The sequence below is a fragment of the Globicephala melas genome, chromosome 11, assembly GCF_963455315.2.
Source record: "Globicephala melas chromosome 11, mGloMel1.2, whole genome shotgun sequence".
Lineage (NCBI taxonomy): Eukaryota > Metazoa > Chordata > Mammalia > Artiodactyla > Delphinidae > Globicephala > Globicephala melas.
Window position 1 is genome coordinate 31,813,713 of NC_083324.2, and position 12,045 is coordinate 31,825,757.

Consider the following 12,045-nt stretch of genomic DNA (forward strand, 5'->3'; position numbering starts at 1 on the left):
TTTCTCATGACTTGTATTAAAAATTGTGGGGCTTCCCTGGTGGTGCAGTGGTTGAGAGTCCACCTGCTGATGCAGGGGACATGGGTTCGTGCCCCGGTCCGGGAGGATCCCACATGCCACAGAGCGGCTGGGCCCGTGAACCATGGCCACTGAGCCTGCGCGTCTGGAGCCTGTGCTCCGCAACAGGAGAAGCCACAGCAGTGAGAGGCTCGCGTACCGCAAAAAAAAAAGAAAAAAAAATTGTATCGAAAATAATTGTAGAGGCTGAACTGGTATTATTTTCCTACAGAAAAACCATGTTCTTCCTTTTGTCAGATAGCTAGATTGAGCTGTTGATCAGTTCAATCAGGAGTTGACCTAAGCCAGAGTTTTGTTGCAGAATTATTGAGCTTTAGTTTACCTCTGTTTCAAATGTCTTTATAGTGAAAATTGTCGTATTGTATAATAAGGGCCTTCCTATAGCAGCATTCTAGGATATAAGCATCTGAAGACTAAGAAAATCTCTATGTGCCTTTCTAGCTAAGCCTTTGATTTCTTATGTCACTTCAGACTCAGCAAAAGCATAGGCCATGGGAAAACCAGCTTTGCATTTGAGGCTCCTCCAGTTTTATGAGGTTCACATAAGTCCACATGACCATTAAAGTATCTGTTATTTTCTCCTTACTTCAGCAAAGTCCCTCTGCCTATAGCAGGCTCAATCCAATGCCCACCTATGTCTAAACTTGCTCCCAGAGGCAAAATTAGCTGTTGATCTGTGTTCACCTAGGAAAGGCTCATCCCTTTCTGAAGTTTAATTCCTTTAGACTTATTTGCATCCAAAGTGCTCCTGTATCTTTAAAAGCTTTATAATTTTTGTAACCTCTGTTTATTTCTCTTTACTATAGTGTGAAGGATTGTTTGGCATGTCCTTCTATATCCTAACCAAAAGTGAAATTCTGGAAAAACTATTAAGAGGAGTTGTTTTCATGCAGTGTACACCCAATGCTATGGTGCCATGATCATTGATAACTTATAATGGGGAATACTAATATTTTTTAAGTATTTTAATTTTATTTGTTCCTCTTTTTAATTAAAAAATAAAGTTTCAAGAAATAATTTATAAATATAAGAAGATACAATTTTCTTATTTCTAAATGAAAAGTCTATATTTATAAGACATGAATGACATGATTTATAATACGATTTTGTAGAAATGCATTCCATTTTTCTTTTATTTTAGGAATTTTTGGAATGTGCTCATGAAGCCTGCAAAGTACATAATCTTCAGCCTGTTAAATTTTTTCTTGAAAAAATGATTCAGACATATGAGATGATGATTGTTAGACATGGGTAAGATTATAGATAGTGTGCCAAAGTTAGATGTTGTTTTTTAAGTTAAACTATTAAAACAACTAAAATTTGTGAACTAAAAGACTAAGCAAACTTTGTATGCGAGGTAGGCTAGGGAACAACGCCCCCCGACCCCCATCTCCATTCCAGTAGCTTAAAAAACAAAGGTTTATTTCTCTCTCATGTTACCTATCCAAAAAGGAGTGGTAAGGAGTACTCATTCAGTGATGTAGCACTAATGACCACCACAATTTGCCCTTTTGATCATCAAATATGTTATTTGCTCTACTTCATGCACGTAGAACACACTTTTCCTTTCCCAGGGAGACAACCTAAAAGATCTGATCAATCAATGAACCAGACTGAAAGTATAGGATCTCTAGGTGATGCATGATAGTTTGTGTATCAGATTTGGAAGCTGTTCTTCTTGCTCCAAAGACCTAAAACTACAAAGACAAGTTATCTGCCCTGCATACATCCAGTATTATAATAGTGGGTTTACCAGAGCAGGATTATCAGAGCAAATACTCCCATTTAGAAACTGAAGAATGGGAGACAAAGCCAACACTTGTCAGTAGCAGTTCTGAAACCCAGCTGTGCGTGTGGGAGCCCAGTTCCAGAGACAGATTGTGAAACTACTGGAGTTTAAACTTCAGGACCTCTTATTTGTAGAGGCCCCTCCAGGGAGTCATAATCATTTTATATATAATTTATTGGAAAGGGTGTCATTAAAGTGGCGGTGGACATTTTTGTATTTGTAATTACATATATATTTTTTTCCTTAGAGAGCTTTCCCCACCAATTGTATAAACTGAAATCCCCGTAAAACCTGGATCTATTTCTGCTTGATTTTGCTCCCTGAGAGAGTCTTTCCAGTAACCTCTGCTCTGTGGACTTCGGTTCAACCTTTTGAGAGGTCTTTCTATCTCCATTTTCTTCCCTGGTCACATGTGAGGTGGACAATAGAGAAAATATCCTTGGGAGCTGAGAAGTGTTTTCAGCCCACTTACTGCCTATAGAAAGTTGAAGTCTCAAAGGTCATGATTTTTTTAAAGGCAAAATTTTTAAAAAACCCAAACCTTTGTATTATATAAATTTTCAAACATATATAATAATAGAGGGAATTAGTACAGTCAACCCCCGTGCATTCAGCACCTAAGAGTCTTCTTTACATCTTAAACATTCACATGTGTTTTAGCCTAGACTCATGGTTTCTTTGTCAGTAAACTCTCTCAAAAACTATATTTAATAAGTTTTTTTTCTATTTGATTCCAGGTAGTTCCATGTGCCAGTAGCCACAACTATAGTCCTTATTAAGTCATACCTTTCTAAACTTCCTTGTAGTATCCTTGAACATATTAGGCTTATTGATTTGATCCTTGATACTAGGCTGAGTTGATCTTTGTTGTTCAAAGATTTTCTCAGTTTATGTTTTACCAATTGCAGTGAGAATAAGTTACCTCATTCAATCCCTCAAGTCTCTGAATTTCTCAACTCCCTCTACTTTCATTCCTGCTTGCAAACTGACCATATTTTCTTAAGTTTATTTCTTTTTGTAGTTCCTTGTTAAATACAGCCATCAGCTGCCAATATATACTAATAATATTCTGTTCACTATCCTTTTCCCCTAAAACTACAATTTCATTAGATATATTATCTATCTTCCAGGTTATCTCAGGGATAAATTTACCAAATGTTTGATCATTGCATAATATTAATTGCCAATCCTTTAGCCGCCACCCACAACCTAGCCTCTAAGCCAGTGCCACTTATTTTAGTCTTTTTTATTATGGCAAGAATACCTTTTGCCCTTCTAGTTACCAATTTCTATCAATAAGGATGAGCTAGGTTATTCCATAGAAACAATCAGCACCCAAATCTTAGTGACTTCAAAACAAATATGTATTTCTCATTTGTACTGTTTACATTATAGTTTAACAGGGAGGTTCTGCTCATCATAATCACTCAGGTCCCAGGCTGTTAGAGCAGCCACCATCTCAGCATTGTGGGTCCCAGGTGTGCTAGAGGGAAAGGAGAGCTCTGTAAGGTCCCTCGCTGGCAATTATCTATCCCCTAAGAAGTAACACTCATCATTTGCACTTATTATTCCTTAGTTACCTAGTATTCATTCCCACAAGAGAGTGCGGAATCCTATGCGCCAGGAGAGAGGGGATTCAGAAATATTTGGCAAGGAGCACTATAGCAAGTGAAATCTTGAGGAAAAGTGAATCGTCTCCTCTCCTCTGCTTAGGAAACCCCAAGTCATTAAAAAAATTTTTTTGAGTATGCAGTTACTAAGTTTCCATTTTCATTTGGAAATTTTTTATTCTCTTTTGTAGATAATGGTATTAATGTCGAGAATTTGATTTAGAGATCAGTCAATTAAGAAGTTAAATGTATTTCCCTTATATCTGAGAAAAATTAATATAATTTCAAAAATTATATGTAGTAATTATCATACGGTAAAATTTCATATACCCATATATAGGGAAATAATTTAATTTACCATTATTTTTTAGAATCTTATTGTATAATGACTTCTTTTCCTTAATAGTTTTATGTTAGTAGGAGAGCCTTTTGCTGCTAAAACAAAAGTTCTGCATATGCTGGCTGATACTCTAACTCTTATGAATGAACGTGGCTATGGAGAGGAAGAAAAGGTCATTTATAGGACTGTAAACCCCAAATCCATTACTATGGGCCAACTTTTTGGACAATTTGACCCCGTGTCCCATGAGGTAATCTACAGTATAAACATTCTCCACTCTCATTGACAATGCACATTAAGCCAAGAAATTTGAAGTGTTTTTGTATTATCACTTTATAGTTTTTTAAGGACACTTTCCAACTCTTCCTTTTTTCCTCCTCAGTGGACTGATGGTATTGTGGCTAACACTTTTAGAGAATTTGCCTCATTAGAAACGCCTGACCGGAAATGGGTTGTATTTGATGGTCCCATTGACACTTTGTGGATAGAGAGCATGAACACAGTATTGGATGATAATAAAAAGGTAACTCATCATGATTAAAAACAAAACAGATGCACAATATGAATATACTTAACACTACTGAACTGTAAAGTTAAAAATGGTTAATATGGTAAATTTATTTTTTTTTTACCACAAGTAAAAAAAGCAAAGCAGATGCAGATAGGCTTAAACAATGTTATGTGTTCAACAACTAATCATCTCAGACTATATATATTTAAAATAAGGGATGCAGCAAATTGAATAAGTTTATAAATTATCTTTTCAATGAAAACTATGCTGTAGTAAATTCTTTGCTTAATTTTTTAATTAGAATGCAAGTATATTAAAATTACTGTATTAGCAGGAAGGCATAGTAATGTAATGGGTGGCAATAAGTTAAGCGACTACAGTGTTAAGGTTTCTTATAGAACTTTAATATTTTAGAAGAAAATAAAAAGCCCTCATTCTTTTTTGAAAACATCAGTTGCTTCAGTGCTTATATGTGGTACATTACCTTAAACCTATGAGATATACAAAAAAAGAGAAAATGGAAGTCTTCTAGTATTTATTTTAATTGAGAGAGAACAGTATAAAATGTGCACTAACTTTAAGTTTAGAGTCTAAGATTTTTTTACATATGTGTACACTCACATAACCATCACCTAAATAAAAGTGCATAAAATTTATTGTGCCCTACAAAGTTCACTCATGTCCCTACCCAATCAGTGTATCCTCCCCAAGGGGCAATCACTATTCTGACTTCTACTGTGATAAACTAGTTTTGCCAGTTCTTGAACTTCATATAAATAGAATCATACTCTTTAGTGTTTTCTTTCATTTGGTCAATATAGTGCTCTGTGATATTTATATTGTAGATCCATTTTATTTGTTTATTATTCTTTTTGTGTCTGTATTAGTATTCTGTGTTAGTATATCAATTTATTTTTTTGCTTTTATGAAATAATTATAATACTAAATAAGCAAACTAATTTAATTAGCATTCAAACATATACTCCAGTACTTTATCATAGGTGGTTAGTCATTTGTTCATATTCTTTTTTTCATTCATTCAGTCAGTCATATTGATTGAACTAAAGGGGAAAGTAAACAGAGGAGAAATAGTGATGATTCAGAAGAGAGGGGTTAATCAGTCCAGTCAAGTCTAAGGATTCAGAGCCAAATGGAAGGATTGTTTCATATTGGATGAGAGGAGAGCAGGAAAGGTGAATGTATGGCTTTCATAGTGGAAATTTGAAGGCAAATCCTTTTGATGGTTTATTTTTTCTTTGTGCAGTGGCAGGCCCTGGTTCTTTGTATACTCAAGGAGAAAGGGGAAGATTTAAATTAGCCATCATGGAAAATGGGAAAGACAGCTGCCTGGGAAAACATAGAAGCATATCTGAGTGTTGTAGAGAACCTGATGGAGTTAAAGACCATGAGTTATAAACTATAGTGCCAAGGTCTGCCTTTGTGAGATTTTCTCTACCAATTTAAGCACCTTGGATGTGGGTGTAGATAATGTTGCCAGACTGGAAATACAGAAAGACTTTAAAGATATTGGCATGAGAACGATAGAAGTGCTCGACCATAGAACAGAAGCTACCTAAAGAAAGAAGTAAAAACAACAGGGATATGAAAATCTCTATGAAAATGAAGAGCAAATATAGTAGGAGTCAATGAGTGAGAGAGCTGGATGGAGCAGAGACTTGAATGCTCAGAACTGTGTAGTGTTCCAAGAGAGAAGGTCCCAGGTAGATAAGGTGGATGGCTGGAGTGGAGTAGGGGAGAAGTAAGTGAAGACAAGGTAGTTAAATACCGGAGGCGGGGGGTGGGGGTACTGTAATGAGATGTTTCCCCTTATGAACATTGGATCAGGCCAGAGTTATAGTAGAGAGAAAGAGACTGAGCCAGATGCCAAAGGCTTTAGCCAAGCACGGGTTGTCAAAGGAGCAAGGGCTGTAATAGAGGATGGAATAGAAGTAGTTGGGAAATAGCGTGGGGGAGCGAGGAAAATGTTGACTCTCCCTCCCAAATTTGTAGCAAGAAGGAGAATGTTTGCTGAAACAGCCTGGTAGAAACTTAAAAGTATTCTAGACAAGCATTGTCCAATAGAACTTTCTGTAGTGATGGACATATCTGCACTGTCCAATAAGGTAGCTACTAGTCACATGTAGCTATTGAGCATTTAAAATGTGGCTAAGTGCAATAGAAGAACTGAATTTTAAATTTTATCCAATTAAAATGAAATATAAACAGCCACGTATGATTACTGACTGTCTTATTGGACAATCCAGCACTAGACCGTTCATTCATTTTACAGATAAGAAACAGATCCAGAAATGTTAAATGCTGCATTGTTGACGAACTAGATAGGGGCAAAATTGGGATTAGAGTAATGAATCAGAGATGAAGCACTGAAAAATAAATGTAGAGGAAGAATTTTAAAGACTTAATAATGCAATTAATTTGGGGTATCAACAGTTTATAATTATTACCAACATTAAAAGTTAATGATAATTCCAAGGGTGGAAGCCAAGGAGATTGAGAGGATACAATGGCTTTAATAATAATGGACAAGATAGGAATTTGGCAGGAAGGACACAGTTGATAAATTTCAATTTTTCACATATTTGATTAAAGAGGAATGTTTTAGATTAAGAGAGACCAAGAAGACATGGCAAGCCCAATGCATAGTCCTTGATTGAATTTTGGTTTGAATCAATCAGTTGAAAAGACATTTCTTGTACAACTGAGATTATTTGAGTATTGGCTGAGTATTAGATGATATTAAGGAATTATTGGTCATTTTGTTAGGTGTGATAATGTTCTTGTGGTTATATAGAAAAGTCCTTATTTTTAAAGATGAATATTGACATATTTGGATGTGAAATGCCGTGGTTTGTAATGATCTTTAAAATACTTTTAAAAAAGACTAAGTAAATATGGCAAAATGTTAACATAGGTTAAATCTACAAGATGGGTATGTGAGTATTCATAGTATTCTCTATTTTTTCTATTTCTCTTTTTTTATTAATAAAAAAGGTCTTATGACAACTTTATAAAATCAGGAGTATTTCATGTAATTTTTTAATAACAAAAACTGATGTTTGTATAGGATTTTATATTTTTTTCAATATATCATGTAGTTCCCCTCTCCCATAATTCTATGAGAGGAAAATTATCCCTTTTTATAGATGAAGAGACTGAGTGTCAGAGATATTATATATTTGCTTACATAGTAAGTAATGGACAGAACTAGACCTCGAATTAAGATTTTTCTGGCTTCCATTCTAATACTTATTCCATTATATCATAGGAGATACTTTAATAAATAGAATAAATTTTTACCTGAGAAGGTTGAGATTTTTTAAAAATAAACATTTGAAAAATTATTGTCTTCAGCTCTGCCTTATGAGTGGAGAAATCATTCAAATGTCCCCTCAAATGAGTCTCATCTTTGAAGCAATGGACCTTTCCCAGGCCTCAGTAAGTTCATAATTTAATATAACAGTAGTTTTTGTTTGTTCATTTATTCATTTGTTCACTTTGTCAATAAGTACTTTTTATTATGTGTCAGAAAGCGAGTTAGGCACAAGGAATACAAAGATGAATAAGACACAGTGTATGCTCATTTAGGGAGGATGAGAACCATGCTAATAAATATATATATATCCCAGTACAGAGCTACATGTTAAGTGCTCTAAGAATATGGAGGGGGTGAGCACCCAAGAGAGGAATGGGTAGAGGAGGACGACAATGGAAAAAGTTTGAGTGTTTGATCTGGTTTTGAGGGGTAAGACTTCTCCACAGAGACTGGTTGGGGCTGGGCATTCCAAATCATGACAGGATAACTTATAGAGACATGGAGCCATGCCATATCTGGGGAACTGTAACTGCAAATGGTTTCATCTAGTGTATGTGAATGCTGTAGAGGAAGATAGGAGCCAGATCATGAAGGACCTTATAAGTCATGCAAAGAATTAGTTAATAACTACCAGATTAGAAAAGGAAAACTTGTCTTTTTTCTGTAGCCTGCCACTGTAAGCCGCTGTGGCATGATTTATTTGGAGCCCTCACAGTTGGGATGGGAACCACTTGTGTCTTCTTGGTTGAATTCGCTGAAAGGACCTCTACAGGAACCAGATCATCAAGCTCTTCTGAGAGGACTTTTTGACTGGTTAATACAGCCCACTTTAAGTCTTCGTAAGAAAAAATGCAAGGTAACACTATAATTCTCTTATACACTCAAATTTCTTTACTTTCCATTCAGTTTGACTAAGTCTAAAGTCAGAATGGTAGGATAAATAACTAAAATCATTTTCTCCTTAGACATGTAGTATCCACTTTTTTAAAAAGTTGAAATACTTATTATGACAATCCATGATTCACATGCAGTTGTAAGAAATAATACAGAGAGATCCCACATACACTTCACCTAATGTCTCCCCATGGTAACATTTTGCATGACTGTATTATAATATCACAACAAGGATATTGACATTGATAATATCTATTGATCTTATCTACATTTCCCTAGTTATACTTCTACTTGGGGTGTGTGTGTGTGTGTGTGTGTGTGTGTGTGTGTGTGTGTGTGTATGTGTGTGCATGCGTTTAATTTTTTAATTTTAAAAATAAAAGTTATAATACTTAAAGTGTACATGTTGATTTGATATACATATATGTAGTGAAATGATTACCACAGTCAAGCTTATTAACGTATCTCCTCAAATAGTTAACATACTTTTGTGTGTGTGTGATGAGAGCACCTGAAAACTACTCTCTTAGCAAATTTCCAGTACTGATACATATGTATCAGTATTATTAACTAAAGTCATCATGTTGTACATTAGATCTCTAGACTTATTCATCCTGCATAGATGTAACTTTGTACTATTTGCCCAGTATCTCCCCATTTCTCTCACCTCCCCACCACTGGTAACCTGTTTTACTCTCTGCTTCTTTTTATGTGTTCAACTTTTAGATTTTGCATACAAGTGAGATCATGCAGCTTTTTCCTTTCTATGTCTGGCTTATTTCACTTAGCATAAAGTCCTCAAGTTTTGTTTATGTTGTTGAAAATGGCAGGATTTTCTTTTTTAAGAATGAATATAATTCCATTATATATATACCACAGTATCTTTATCCATTCATCCACCAGGGGACACTTAGGTGTTTCCATATCTAGGCTATTGTGAATAATGCTTCAATGAACATGGGAGCACAGATATCTCTTTGAGGTACTTATTTCATTTCCTTTGGGTGCTGTATCTAGAGGAGGCATTGCTGGATCATATGGTAGTTCTATTTTTAGTTTTTTGAGGATCCTCCACACTGTTTTCCATAATGGCTGGACCAATTTACACTCCCACCACCAGTGCATGAGGGTTCTCTTTTCTCCACATTCTCACCAACACTTATTATCTTTTATCTTTTTGATAATACCCATCCTAACAGGTGTGAGGTGATATTTCATTGTGGTTTTGATTTGCATTTCCTTGATGATTAGTGAGGCTGAGTGGCTTTTCATATATGTGTTGGCCATTTGTATGTTGTCTCCAGAAAAAAATGTCTATTCAGGTCCTACGCCCATTTAAAAAATTGGGTTGTTTGTGTTTTTGCTGTTTAGTTGTATGAGTTCCTTATATATTTAGGATATTAATTCCTTATTATATATATGATTTGCAGATATTTTTCTCCCATTCAGTAGGTTGCCTTTTCATTTTTTGATGGTTTCCTTTGCTGTGCAGAAAAGCTTATTAGTTTGATGTAGTCCCACTTGTTTATTTTTGTATTTTTGCCTGAGCTTTTGATGTCGTATCCAAAAAAACATTGCCAAGCCAATGTCAAGGAGCTTCCCCACCCCCACCACCATGTTTTCTTCTAGGAGTTTTATGGTTTCAGGTTTTACATTTAAGTCTAATCCATCTCAAGCTGATTTTTATGTCTAGTGCAAGGTAAGGGTCCCATTTCATTCATTTACATGTGGACATCCAGTTTTTTCAACACCAGTTATTAAGGAGACTATCCTTTCCTCATTGTATATTCTTGGCACCATTGCCAAAGATCAGCTGACCATATATGGTTGGGTTTATTTCTACTCGGTTCCACTGGTTTATATGTCCGTTTTTATGCCTCTACCATTCTGTTTTGTACTAAAGCTTTGTAATATAATTTGAAATCAGGAAGTGTGATGTCTCCAACTTTACTCTTCTCTCTTAAGATTACTTTGGCTATTTGAGGTCTTTTGTGGTTCCATACAAATTTTAGAATTGGTTTTTCTATTTTTGTAAAAAATGTCATTGGAATATTGATAGTGATTGCATTGAATCTGTAGTTCACTTGGGTAGTATGGACATTCTTCCAATCCTTGAGCACAGAATATCTTTCCATTTATTTGTGTCTTCAGTTTCTTTCATTACTGTTTTATAGTTTTCAGTGTACAGATACTCCACTTCCTTGGTTAAATTTATTCTTAAGTATTTTATTCTTTTTGATGCTATCATAAATGGGATTGTTTTCTTGATTTCCTTTCTAAATAGGTCATTGTTGATGAAAAGAAATGCAACTGATTTTTGTGAGTTGGTTTTGTATCCTGCAGCTTTATTGAATTTATTAGTTCTAAAATGTTGTATCCCCCTTCCCTCCCATCTCCGTGGAGTCTTTAGGGTTTCTACAAATAGGATTATGTCATCTGCAAAGAGAGATAAATTTACTTCTTCTTTTCTGATTTGCATGTCTTTTATTTCTTTTTCTTGTCTCATTGTTCTTGTCTCATTGTGCTAGTACTTCTGGCGCTGTATTGAATAAAAGTGGTGAGAGGGGGCATCCTTGCCTTGTACTAGATCTTAGAGGAAAAGCTTTCAGTTTTACCCAATTACGATTTTAACTCCGAGATTTTCATAAGTGGCCTTTATTTTGTTGCAGGGATTTTTATCATGAATGGATATTGAACTCTGTCAAATGTTTTTTCTGAATCTCTTCAGATGATTATGTGGTTTTATGTTTCATTCTGTTAATGTGTTGCATCACATTGATTGATTTGCATATGTTAAACCAACCTTGGATCCCAGGGATAAATCCCACTTGGTTATGGTGTATTCTCTTTTTGATGAGTTGTTGAATTCAGTTTGCTAGTATTTTGTTGAGGATTTTTGCATCTACATTCATCAGAGATACTGACCTATAGTTTTTTGTTTTTTTGTTTTTTTCTTGTGGTGGCTTTCTCTGGCTGCTGGCTTCAGAGAATGAGTTCAGAAGTATTCCCTCTACTTCTATTTTTTGAAGAGTTTGAGAAGGATTTTTATTAATTCTTCTTTGAATGTTTGGTAGAATTGTGAAGCTGTGAAGTCATCTGGCCCTGGAAGTTTTTGTTGGGAAGTATTTGATTACGACTTCAATCTCCTTATCTGTTATTGGTCTATTCAGGCTTTCTGTTTCTTCTCTAATCAGTTGTGGTAGGTTGTATATTTCTAGGAATTTATCCATTTCTTCTAGATTATCCAATTTGTTTGCATATAATTGTTCATAATAGTTCCTTATTATTTCTTTTTATTTCTGAGTCATCCATTGCAATGTCTCCTCTTTCATATCTGATTTTATTTATTTGAGTTTTCTCTCTTTTTTCTTGGTTAGTCTAGCTAAGGGTTTGTTTATTTAGTATATTTTTTTAAGAAACCAACTCTTAGTTTCGTTGATTTTTTTCCTATTGTTTTTCTAGTCTCTATTTGATTTATTCCTACTCTGA

At 35.0% G+C, this 12,045-nt stretch overlaps 1 protein-coding gene across 1 annotated transcript in view; it reads left to right on the top strand.

The window, feature by feature from the left end:
• The window catches only part of DNAH12 (dynein axonemal heavy chain 12), a 226,431-nt gene that overhangs the window by 125,885 nt on the left and 88,501 nt on the right, over positions 1-12,045 (top strand). The window contains exons 31-35 of the mRNA XM_060308393.1: positions 1,220-1,329; positions 3,884-4,067; positions 4,200-4,340; positions 7,701-7,784; positions 8,330-8,518. Coding sequence (XP_060164376.1) covers positions 1,220-1,329; positions 3,884-4,067; positions 4,200-4,340; positions 7,701-7,784; positions 8,330-8,518 — 708 coding nt within the window. The remainder of the gene's footprint in view (positions 1-1,219; positions 1,330-3,883; positions 4,068-4,199; positions 4,341-7,700; positions 7,785-8,329; positions 8,519-12,045) is intronic.